Source organism: Odocoileus virginianus, chromosome 11, assembly GCF_023699985.2.
Source record: "Odocoileus virginianus isolate 20LAN1187 ecotype Illinois chromosome 11, Ovbor_1.2, whole genome shotgun sequence".
NCBI lineage: Eukaryota > Metazoa > Chordata > Mammalia > Artiodactyla > Cervidae > Odocoileus > Odocoileus virginianus.
In genome coordinates, this window is record NC_069684.1 from 43,891,716 (window position 1) to 43,904,959 (window position 13,244).

A 13,244-nucleotide genomic window follows, 5' to 3' on the forward strand; every position below is an offset into this window, starting at 1 on the left:
TTGGCTTTAAAGTCCAAGGCAATGCCAATGTAAGAGGAATAATAGTGAAGGAAAAAAAGAATAAGAGGCTTTTGGCAAATGTTTAAGAATTTTGGTAGATTTGTTTTTATAATACTATGAATTGTTAAGGTTATCTATTATACTTGGGGTTTCTCAGATGGCACTAGTTGTAAAGAATCCAATTCCTAATGCAGAAGATGAAAGAGACACAGGTTTGATCCCTGGGTAGGGAAGATCCCAGGGAGAAGGAAATGGAAACCATGGAAGGAAATGGACTATAGCATGCCAGGCTCCTTTGTTCTCCACTGTCTCCTGAAGTTTTCTCAAATTCATGTCCATTGAGTCAGTGATGCTAGCTAGCCAATTCACATCCTCTGCCACCTCCTTCTCCTTTTGCCTTCAGTCTTTTCCATCATCAGTGTCTTTTTCAATGAATTGACTCTTTGCATCAGGTGCTCAAAGTATTGGAGCTTCAGCATCAGTCCTTCCAGTGAATATTGAGGGTTGATTTCCTTTAGGATTGACTGGTTTGATCTCCTTGCTGTCCAAGGGACTCTCAAGAGTCTTCTCCAGCACCACAATTTGAAAGCATCAGTTCTGCACTTAGTTTTCTTGATAGTCACATCCATATAGGACTACTGGAAAAACCATAGCTTTGACAACATAGACCTTTGTTACAAAGTGATGTCTCTGCTTTTTAATTTGTTGTCTAGGTTTGTCATAGTTTTCCTTCCTGGGAGCATCTTTTAATTAAAATTTAAATAAAATTTAAAATAAAGGGTCTTTAGTTGTTAGAAAAATGCAAATCAAAACCACAGTGAAATACCACTTCAGACCTACTAGGATGGCTATTATAAAAAAAACTAAAAACAGCAACAAAAAGGAAACTAGAAAGCATTGAAAGAATGTGGAGGAGTTAGAACCCTGCTGTGCCACTACTGAGAATGAAAAATGGTGTAGCCACTGTGGAAACAGTTTGGCAGTTCCTCTGAAAGTTAAGCACATTTATCAATGATCCAGTAATTCTGCTCCTAGAAGTATAGCCAAAAGAATTGAAAGCAGGGACTGGAACATGTATTTGTACACAAGTGTTCATAGCAGTATTATTCACAATAGCCAAAAGGTGGAAATAAAGCAAATGTTCATTAATAGACAAATGAATAAAAAATGTGGTATGTACATACAATGAAATATTACTCAGTAATGGAAATAAATGAAATTCCAATACATGCTACAACATAGATGAACGTTGAAAACCTTAGGCTGAGTGAAGTAAGCCTGATACAAAAGGACAAATATTATAGATTCCACTTATAAAAGGTACCTAGAATAGACAAATTCATAGTAACAGAGAGTAGAGTAGTAGTCACAAGAGGGGAGGAATAAATGGGGAATTAGTGGTCAATGGGTACAGAACCTCAGTTTGGAGTGATGCAGTTGTTCTGGAAATGGATAGTAGAGATGGTTGCCCAAAATTGTGAATTACTTAATGCCACTGAATTGTACATTTAAAATGATTGAAATGGTAAATTTTGTTGATGTATATTCTAATGCAATAAAAAGCATATGCTAATTATGCCTGCATCTCACTCCCCCAAAGTAGGAAAAGTATATGCAAATGTAACCAATTTACTGAGTGAACTAAGTCCTGTTCCACTCTTTTTCGACCCCATGGGGCCTGCCAGGCTCCTTTGTCCAGCACAGTGCAAGCAAAAAGTAATTTTATTCTCTTTGGACTACTCATTTCAAGTATTGTCTTTCCACCTATTCTTCACTGCCCTTGGTTGACATTTTATCAGTTCTCAAAGCCTCTCTAATCAGTTTCAAGTAATAGAAAGTCTGGAATATTGTAATACTGACACATTAAAACTCATAGAAAACTCATCTGTCAGTCCTCTAAAACAGAGCATGCTGTAGCCTGGAGAACTTTTCGGGGGTGGGGAGGTAGGAGTGGAGGAAACAACAACCAGCTTCTCCCATTTCCTTAAGCACCACCTTTGATGCTGCTCTGGGCCCCTCTGGGATTTTGAGGAAAATCCTCCTTGATTGGTAAAGTTGTCATCTGATGTTGGTGCCCTCTGCTTATGCAAATTTTCAGTCTGCGTTTTTCTCTCCTGGGGTGATCTGTGGAGTCTCCAGAGGACCTGAGGTTGCTGGAGATATTTTCCGCACAACTCTGTTGACAGGGACAGTGCCTCTCTGTCAGCTGGAGCCTTAGTTCTCCCTCTCCGACCCTGATTAGGGTCCCCTAGACCCTCCAGGCAGTCTTCTCCAATAGGGCTCCTCCCAAAGCTGTGGACACATGACTGCTCTAAAAGTCTTCTCTGGAGGCGTTCATTAAGGGTCTCCTCAGCCTTGTCATCAGAGAAGGCAATGGCGCCCCACTCCAGTGCTCTTCCCTGGAGAATCCCGTGGGCGGAGGAGCCCGGTAGGCTGCAGTCTGTGGGGTCGTGAAGAGTGGACACGACTGAGCAGCTTCACTTTCATGCATTGGAGAAGGCAATGGTGCCCCACTCCAGTGCTCTTCCCTGGAGAATCCCGTGGGCGGAGGAGCCCGGTAGGCTGCAGTCTGTGGGGTCGTGAAGAGTGGACACGACTGAGCGACTTCACTTTCACTTTTCACTTTCATTCATTGGAGAAGGCAATGGCAGCCCACTCCAGTGTTCTTGCCTGGAGAATCCCAGGGACGGCGGAGCCTGGTGGGCTGCCCTCTGTGGGATCGCACAGAGTCAGACACGACTGAAGCGACTTAGCAGCAGCAGTAGCAGCAGCAGCAGCAACCTCGTAATGAACCTGCCTTCTCTTAAGCCTTCTGAAGGAGAGAATAGACTAACGTGTGAAGAACTGGTTTCTCAATGCCTCTGTACATCATCCTTCATGGGCTGTATAGCCCTTTTTCTTTAAAAAAAAAAAAAATGGAATTCTTCAAGCCTATTGTACCTTGGAACCTCTGGTGAGACAGAAAGTAGTCTATTTTAGTATTCTCCCACACTGGAGCATTAATTCATTACAACCTCTATATTTCAAACAAATCTTTTCCAAAATATGATAGTGTCTATGGAAACAGGCTTTTGGGAGTGTTTTGATTTTAATTTATTTATTTTGCTGCATTGGAGCAGGATCTTTAGTCACGGTATGTGGGATCTCCCCTGGCCAGGAATTGAACCTGGGCCCCTTGCATTGGGATCACTGAGTTTTAGCCACTGGACCACCAGGGAAGTCCCCAAGAAGACAGGTTTTATCTGCCACTCTTGTTCGGAATCACTGATAATCCTTAGCCTTCTGTGTCATGCACATGACAGCTAAGAGAGACTTCGACCCTTACTCAACCAAGTAATCTGTCTCCAACGAGCACATCTTTCCCAGGCCTGTCTAAACTTTGATCCCCAGTGAGAAGAGAAAGATGCCTTGAGGAAATTCTGGCCAAATATATCTAAACCATTTCCTGTCTTAGGAAACATAAGTTAGTGAATGTAATTGAACTTTTTTTTTTTTTAAAGAAAATCTGGCATACCTTCAAGTTCTGAATGTCAGTTCTCTTTGCACCTACAGCTGAATTTCTTTATTGAGTAAACTATTAGTCTTTCCAACATCTCCTTCCTTTTCAAAACACTTTCTCCTCTTGGTTTCTGAAATTGGTTTCTGCTTTCTCTTGACTCCTCTACTTCACCGGCCACTCCTACTTAGTTTCCATCAGTGGTTCTTCCTGATCACTCTGACCTCTGAACAGTGGCATGCTCAAGGTTTTGTCCTCAGTTTTTTGTTTCTTCAAGGAGATCTCATCTAGTCCAATGGCTTTGAATACCACCGAAGTGCTGATGGTGGCTTCCCAGGGGTCCAGTGGTAAAGAATCCACCTACCAATGTAGGAAGGGTTCAATCCCTGGGTCATGAAGATCCCCTGGAGTAGGAAATACCAGCCCACTTTAGTATTCTTTCCTAGCAAATTCCATGGAGGAGCGTTACAGGCTACAGTCCATGGGTTGCAAAGAGTTGGACATGACTGAGCAACTAAACACAGCAGAGCAAGTGCTGATGATTTTTAAGCTCTCCCCTGAACCCTAGATTTTTATATCTGACTATTCAACATCCACAATTGTTTATCTAATAGACATCTCAAACTTAACACATCTCAAACTGAACTCTTAATTTTCTCCTCAAAATCTCCTTCTCCCACTGACTTCCTCCCCAGAAGTGAGTAACTATTCTGTCCTCCAAGAATCCCTGGAATTATTCTTAATTCTTCTCTTGCTATCATATTCCCATCTAATCTATCAGCAAATTCTATCATATCTATCTTCATTCAGCCTGACATCTTAGTCCTATCTTCATCTAAACCACTATCATCTCCTACTTGGATTACTGAAATTGCCACCTAGTTGGTTTTCCTGCTTCTACTGTTTCTCTCCTTCAACTTATCTCTACTAAGCAGTTGAATGGAGAAGGAAATGGCAACCCACTCCAGTACTCTTGCCTGGGAAATCCCATGGACAGAGGAGCCCAGTGGGCTACAGTTCACGGGGTTGCAAAGAGTCAGACACGACTGAGCAACTAACAAGCAGTTGAAACAATCCTTTTCAATTGTGAATCAGATATCAGCATTCTATTCAATAGCAGATTAGTGATTACTGTATAGACTGTTCTTCAACAGATTTAGCTCCACGTCTGACTCTCTGATGTTATCTCCCCACCTTCTCTTCACACACCACATCACCGCAGTCACATGACTACTTCGTTGTTTCTCAGACATATTAAGCACAGTTTGATATCAGGATTTTATGCATGCTTTTCTTGGAATACCTTTCTACCATTTGTCCACATGGCTTGCTACCTTACTTCTCTCTGGTTTGTGTCCAGGTGTCTTTTTATTAATGAGTCCTTTTCTGATCCCTCATCCATGTCCTTTGACTTATCCCCCAACTCAACATACTTTTACTCTTTTTCTTTAGAGTACTTATCACCTTCTGGCATATTATTTACCTATTTGCTTGTTTGTGTGTCTTCTCCATTAGACTGAAAGCTCAATAAGCTCTTTTGTTCAATGTTGTTTCCTCAGTGCCTAAAATAGTATCTAACATGAAGCAGGTGTTCAGTGAATATCTGCTGAATGAATGGATGGATGAAAATGAGAATGCATGAGAATGGTAGGAAAAGTGGTCCTTCATGTGTCACTACCTATACTTTGAAAGCTTTAAAGGGAAAAGAGAAGGAACAAAAGAAATTAGGAGATTTTTTTCCTACATAAAAGTTTTATTTTGTCCTTCTTTTAGTAGCCAGAGATGAATATTAAGGAGACAGTGTTACAACTGGAGGTACCCAGCAAGGCTACCTGACTCACTTCTGAATGCAAGGTCTTGCAGATGTTTTTAAAGATGAACTTCAGTTAACTCATCTAAAGCATAGGAAGTTAGCTCATGGTGGATAAGATATTAGACAATCTCTCCTTCCCACAAAGAGTTAAATATTGGAAAACTTGATTCAATAGCAATTGCACTAAATAGTGTTGGAGTATTGGAGCTTGCAATTAGAGGAAAGGAGACAAAGAGAAAGCTTCTTCTCATTCAACTAATGATACCTTGAAAGAACTTTCTTCTCAGTCAGGAACTACTTCTTCCTCATACTGACTTGCTTTATTATTTTAATTGAAGGACTATACATAAAGGAAGAAAAAGTATTTTTATTCTCTATGACCTCAAAAACTATCTTCATTTGTCATAGAAAGGTCAGATACTGAAATACATTTTCATCTTTAGAAGTTCAGGTATCCAATCAAGTATGGCTGCAAGAATGAATGTGAGTTTTACTCTCCAGGGCATATCCTGAGGAAGGCAAAATGAGGTGAAAAGAGATATATGGGGGAGAAGGTAATGCCCAGTTTCCATACTTGGCCTTTATCCATTTTTCTTTCCTCTTGGGCAGTGTATACACACACACCCCACACCTCCCTCCCCCCCACACACATACATACACACAAATTTGTGGAGAAAGAAATCTCTATTTCCTCTTTATGAAGGAAGGAGGATGTTACAAAGGTATTATGATGCAATAAGGACCATATGAAGGACACTGGTAACATTATGAGGTCAGGAGTTTTACTGAAGTGTTTGCCTATATGAAATGCATTAGACCTAAGTCAGTGTTTTCCCTGCTATACTCCTACCCACAGTATGGGATGTTAAGATCAAAGGAATGAGACCTAGGGCAAAAATTGGGGCAGCAGGGAGGCATTGCAACAACTGGGAGGTTTTCCAAGTTGGCAAATTTACATTGTTATTTCTGGACAGAAATAAAAGATTCCCTATGTTCTTATGGATATCAAGGAGGAAAAACATATCAACACTGCACTGCAGGTTAGCAGTTTCAGGACAGCCTTGAAAGGGTTTGAAAGATTGGTTGAACACCTAGCAGCCCAGAAAAGAGATGAAAGAGCTGGCTTGTTTACCCAAAAAGAAGGTAAGATCAGTGAACATGGGGCAGTCCAGTTGGGTCTGTTGATTAGAACTGGGAATACTATCAAACATAAAGATGATAGAATTTAATAATTTACAAATTACTTTAATAAATATAATTTAATTACTTCTTGTAACAGGGAGAGGCAACATAGCTGAAAAGCAAAGACATTGAATGGGAGGGTGATGTCCATTTCCTCATCTGATTCTGCCCTCGAATAGCTAAGTGGACTTGAGGAAGCTCTTTTCATTTCTCTGAATGTTGGCTCTTCAAGTGTAAAATTAGGGGGGGTGGGTTAAATGACATCTAAGGCTTCTTCTATGGAATCTACCATTTGACGTCTTACCGGTTGCTCTGGGACTCTCAATAAGGCATTGCAGGCATGCTTAGTCGCTTAGTTGTGTCCAATTCTTTGTGACCCCATGGACTGCAGACTGCCAGGCTCCTCTGTCCATGGAATTCTCCAGGAAAGAATACTGGAGTGGGTAGCCATTCCATTCTCCAGGGGACCTTCTAGACCCAGGGATCAAACCCAGGTTTCCTGTATTGCAGGCAGATTCATTACCACTTGAGTGACTAGTGCATACTGATCATTAGTAAGCCACATGAACCACCTGCCATCACTTTACTTAAGGGTATCACAAGATCATAAAGAATTTTTTAAGTAAGGCAAAGTTTCCTGCCTTACCATGATTCACTCTCTGGGCCTCTCCTCATGTCTCTAGGCTGGAATAATTTCAAGCATGCCAAGGTAAGGAGATGGTGGTGAGCAGTGATCTGCCAGGATTACTAGAATCAGATACCAACACAGAACTGAATGTATAGCTCCATGGTCAAGGTTGAAGGGGAGTGCTGTAGTGTGTAGCTTCAGATCATTGAGGATAGCAGTGAAGAGTAAGGCTTAATGGTAGAGTAAAATTCTAACAGAACAAATTCTGCTGTTGTCAGGAAAGTAGTGGGGCCCACATAACTGCTAGAGGGTCAGCTGGGCCAGCCTCTTAATATGCCAGGCTGGAGTAGGAAATGGCAACTCACTCCAGTATTTTTGCCTGGGAAACCCTATGGATAGAGGAGCCTGCTGGGCTACAGTCCCTGGGGCTGCAAAGAGAAGGACATGACTGAGTGACTGAACAACAATGACAACGTAGCCATAAATAAGTGAAAATGTTGACTTTGGGTGTTCAAACCCAAACCAGTATTATTTGAATAGTCTTGTTGACTTAAAAAAGATGTACAACCTGAGAGTTGCGAGTTAAATTTTATTGGGGGCAAAATGGGGACTGCAGTCTGGGAGACAGCACCTCAGATACCTCTGAGAGACTGCTCCAAGAGGTAGTGGGGGAAGGTCAATACATGAGATTTTGGTGAAATGGAAGTTCATGAAATCAAGCACTTATCTTACAAAAGATTTTCTGCTAGTCACAAGGAGCTGATGTCACCATTAAGAGATTTAGGACTTTTCTAGATATGAGGAGAGTGCAAGGAATGGGATCATTAAATCAGTTCCTGAAAATACTATCTAAAAACCTGTTCCACCAGTTTTCCTGGAGCTTGTGCCTGCATGCTAAGTCACTTCAGTCCTGTCTTACTCTTTGTGGCCGATGGACTAAAGCCCACCAGACTCCTCTGTCTATGAGATTCTCCAGGCAAGAACACTAGAGTGGGTTGCCATGGCCTCCTCCAGGGGATCTTCCCGACCCAGGGATCAAACCCAAGTCTCTTACATCTCCTGTATTGGGAAGTGGGTTCTTTACCACTAGTGCCACCTAGGAACCCCTGCTCTCCACCCTGAACTCCCTTCGGGGAGTGTCAAAGGTCAGATGCTACAGCAGTACAGATTCAATCCCAGCAGGCAGATGGCAAATGCCCTTGGCAACTGCCAATTTGTAGTTGATAGTATTTAAGAATTTACAAATCATTTTAATAAACACAATTTAATTACTTCTCATAACAATTCTAAAAGGCAAATATTACTGTCATTGCTATTTTTGTTGTTGTTGAGTTGCTAAGTCATGTTCAACTATTGCGACCCCATGGATGTCTAGTCAAAGCCATGCTTTGTCCAGTAGTCATGTATAGATGTGAGAGTTGGACCACAAAGAAAGCTGAGTGCCAAAGAATTGAGGCTTTTGAACTGTATTGTTGGAGAAGCCTCTTGAAAGTCCCTTAGACAGGAAGGAAACCAAACTAGCCAATCTTAAAGGAAATCAGTCCTGAATTTTCATTGGAAGGACTGATGCTGAAGCTGAAGCTCCAATACTTTGGCCACCTGATGCGAAGAACTGACTTATTGGAAAAGACCCTGATGCTGGGATAGATTGAAGGCAGGAGGAGAAGGGGATGACAGAGGATGAGATGGTTGGGTGACGTCACCGACTCTATGGACATGAGTTTGAGTAAACTCTGGGAGTTGGTGATGGACAGGGAGGCCTGGTGTGCTGTAGTCCATGGGGTCACAAAGAGTTGGACACAGCTGAGCGACTGAACTGAACTGGACTCTAGTCTGCCAGGCTCCTTATTGCTATTAGCTCCATTTTATTTGTTAAAGAATGAGAGATACGTAAAAATCATTTGTTCAGGTCACTCAGTTCCTAAGTGTTAGAGTTGACTCAGACCTTTTATTAATAGATATGCTTTTGTTAAATGATTGAGAACTTGGCTGGGCTTTCTAAACTACTCAATAAGCTTTCATGTTTCCCTAGTCCCCTTGTCAGTTTAACTCCCTGTAACTGATTTCCCAAAACCTTGCACTTTTTCTGAGTCCTCAATAGGATCTCACCTCCTCTCAGTCAAGCTTCCAACATAAGTGAAAGCAAAGCCAAAAGATAAGAATTCTCTCAAACTCTCTTTCTTCCACTTCTAAAGTACCTGAAGCGATACCTGTCCTTTCTTCCATGCCTCCTCCCCTCCAGAGCTGTTGCTACCTTACTGCAACAACTGCAAAAACCTCCTTTTCCACTGGTTTTGTCCTCTAAAACTAAAGTTATGATGACAATCCTTACCTTGACTTTCTCTTCCTTTTAAGCTTGTATGTTTTTCCTTTGCTTCTGTGCTAAATTTCCCCATAGTGTCACCACTCATTTTCAATCAAGTATGGCTTCCTTCATCACTTTGCTGAAAAATCCTCTTACCAAGGTATTCGATCACCTAATATGCCTGCCAAATTCAACAATTTGTTTACATTTTCCAGCTTACTTGGCCATTTCACTGCATAAACAGTTAGCTGCTATTGCTTCTAGAAATTCTCTTCTGTGTCACCTATGAACACCACTCTCCTCTTATTTTTTCCTCTTCTCATTTTTTCTTTGCATCTTTTTCTCTTGAGCTTTGCTTGTATTCTCTCTCAGTCTTACAGCATAGACATCAACTGCCTAGTCTCCTAAGCCAGGTGTCTTGGTATAAATTTTGACTCTCTATTTCACGGCATCTCACTCTTGGGTTATTATAACAGCTTCTTTATATAATGGTCTTCTTGCCAAGAGTGATTCCTTTCTGTATACTTCTGCTGGGAGATTTTCCTTTAAAAATCTGTGTAGAATTTCCACATTCCTAGTATATTCAGTTCAGTTCAGTTCAATCACTCAGTCGTTTCTGACTCTTTGTGACCCCAGGGACTGTAGCCTACCAGGCTTCTCCATCCATGGGATTTTCCAGGCAAGAGTACTGGAGTGGGTTGCCGTTTCCTTCTCCAGGGGATCTTCCCGACCCAGAGATCGAACCCAGGTCTCCCATATTGTAGACAGACGCTTTACCATGTGAGCCACCAGGAAAGTCCTAGTATGTTAGAGCACCTTTAAAATCCATGTGTGTTAACTTGACATCATCCCCTAACCTACTCCAGTTGTAGCTCTTTGCAATTGCCCTGCCTGCACCTTCTGTCCTAACATGAACTTCTCAGCATTTCCAAACCTGGCATACTGTTAACGACTCTGATTTTGCATGTGTCATCCCTGCAAAGTGGTGTACATTTCCTCCCTTTTGGAGGGTCTATTAATACTTCCTCATTTTTCAAGATCCAAATCAAAAGTCACTTCTTTACAAAAACTTCCAAACTTTTCCTGAGCAAAGCCACCCTTAGAAATTTTGATGCACTTTATTGCCATCTCAAGGAATTTACTGTTGATCTTAACTTGTTGAAATTGATATACGTGTGTGTATTCCTGCCCTTTCTTTCCAGCATTGAACTGTGAGTGCTTTGAAGACTTGGTAACCTCGGGGTTAGTCCAGAGTCTGAAGCCAGGAAGTGCTCCTTAAATGTGTGCTAAACAAATAAACCTTGCTTAAATCTATAAGCTTGCAATTACAAGGCCACACTGAAAATTTCTTTCTCTAATATATATGTTTATATGCACACACATATACATATATATATATTTGTTTAGAGAGAGAACACATATATATTATAGACATATATATATATATACATTTTTATAGTACATTATAATATAAATTGTAATGTACTAGTGAGTGTAGTTTATAGTTATATATGTATATGTATGCATATTAGATTTGATCAAAACTAAGTATTGCTAGATAAATTACCTTTATGACAGGGACTAAACTAAAAGATTGAGAAGGGAGAAATGTAATCTGAATTTTTATCAGATTGCTAATACTGGCATACATTCATTTTTGTTGTTGCTGTTTAGTTGCTTAGCTGTGTCTGACTCTTTTGAGATACCACGGACTGTAGCCCACCAGGCCCCTCTGTCCATGGGAGTTCCCAGGCAAGAATACTGGAGTGGGTTGTCATTTCCTTTTCCAGGTGATCTTCCCAACCCTAGAGACTGAACCTGTGTCTCCTCCCTGGCAGGTGGATTCTTTACCAGTGAGCTACTTGGGAAGCCCCAAATCGGGTCTACCTCTCATCATAGGCAAGATAGGCAAGAAGCTGAGAACTAGAGAGAATGTTTCTTAATGGCACCGTTGTTTACCTCAAAAGCTATATCAAGTATATTGTAGGAGTTCATCTGTGCAATATTGCCCTTAAATCATCTTGTTAATTACCCAATATACTTAAAATCATTTGAGGAAAGAAAAGTCTTACATTCCTTATCCAGTGGCATTTAGAATGAGACATCTATATGTACAAGTTGGTATAAATTTAAAATAGCTAAGCTATTTGGATCTCTCATATGAATTCAAACTTAATATTACCAAGATTGAATGGTTTATTTTTCTCAAGAAATATGACTCTTACTCATTTGCACCTGTTTTGGTAAATAGTACCAATATCTGTTCAGTTTTGAAATCAGAAACATGAGTGTCATTCTAGAACAAGGTTTCTCAACCTTGATACTGCTGACATTTGGGGCTTGATAATTCTTTGTTCTGTCTGTATGTGTATTCTATGTGTATGTGTGTGAGGCCAGGAGTGGGGGCAGGCTATCTTATGCACTGCAGAATATTTAGTGGCATCTCTGGCATCTACCCATCAGATGTCAGAAGCATCCTCATCCCTCATTGTAACAATCAAAAATGTCTGCAGACATTGCCAAATAGCCTATGAGAGAGGTAGGGCAAACTCTCCCAATAACAACCATTACTCTAGAATCCAGCTTGTCCTTCACTCACAAATTCTCTCCCCCAAACTTACGAGCTATTAGCAAGTCTTTGCAATTCTTCTTCCAGCCATATCGCACCGTCTCAGTGATCTCTCTGTGGTGCCTGTGTGTGTATGTGTATATGAGTTGCTCAGTCATGTCCGATTCTGGGTGACCTCATGGACTGTAGCCCCCCAGGCTTCTCTGTCCATTGAATTCTCCAGGCAAGAATACTGGAGTGGGTTGTCATTTCCTTCTCCAGGGATCTTCCCAACCCGGGAATTGAACCCAGGTCTCCTGCATTGCAGGCAAATTATTTACCATCAGTGCCTATACCACTTATCATCCAGCTGAGAACATGTTCAAGAATGGAAGGGGTTGTTATTAATAATAAAGTGGACAAAATAGGAGGGCTTCCCAAGTGGATCAGTGGTAAAGAATCCACCTGCCAATGCAGGAGATGTGAGTTCAATCCTTGAGTCAGGAAGATCCCCTGGAAGAGGAAACAGCAACTCACTCCGGTATGCTTGCCTGGGAATTCCCATGGACAGAGGAGCCTGGCAGGCTACAGTTCATGGGGTGGCAAAGAGTCGAACAGGATTGAGCAACTGAGCACACACGCACGGAGAAAAGAGGCATAAATGTATCATCTTGACCTAAGCCTCCACATCTGAAACCTGAACTAAATGCTCAAACCCCTCACTAACTTTATAGTTTTTATCCTTGTCTTCTCATAGCAACCAGGGTCTTTCAAACGCTCTAGTGATAGCTCACCATCATGCTTAGAATAAAATACAAACTTCTAACTAACTTGGCCCTTCTTCCTCTCTGATCTCACCTCATGATAACTTTCCCCAGTCCTCACTATACTTCACATCACTGACCTTTCTTTCCAGAATGCACCAAGCTCTTTCCTGCCTTAGCATCTTTGTGTTTGCCAGCCTCTACCTAAAATGCTCTTCTCAAGCTTTTGCATATGTCTGACTCCTTTTGCTTATCGGGTCTCAGCTTTGTTGCTTTTTACCTGTCCTTAGAAAGGGATTCTCTCAGGTCTACCCTCACCCACCAGCACAGGATAATTGTTAATATCACATCTCCCTATTGATTTCCTTCTGAGCATTTATCTCACTCTCAACTTAATGATTCTCACATTGTTACTAAGCTATGACCTACTTACAGTAAAACACAGAAAGCGCACTGTTCTTAAGTGTATAACTCAATACATTTGGACATATGTAAACTTACTTGTAGG

The 13,244-nt window shown here is 41.2% G+C and overlaps 1 protein-coding gene across 1 annotated transcript in view; it reads left to right on the forward strand.

Moving 5' to 3' along the window:
* Nucleotides 1–6,117: 6,117 nt before the first annotated feature.
* WDR64 (WD repeat domain 64) overlaps nt 6,118–13,244 on the forward strand; it is a 126,293-nt gene continuing 119,166 nt past the window's right edge. Inside the window, exon 1 of the mRNA XM_070474360.1 lies at nt 6,118–6,452. Coding sequence (XP_070330461.1) covers nt 6,308–6,452 — 145 coding nt within the window. The 5' untranslated portion in view covers nt 6,118–6,307. The remainder of the gene's footprint in view (nt 6,453–13,244) is intronic.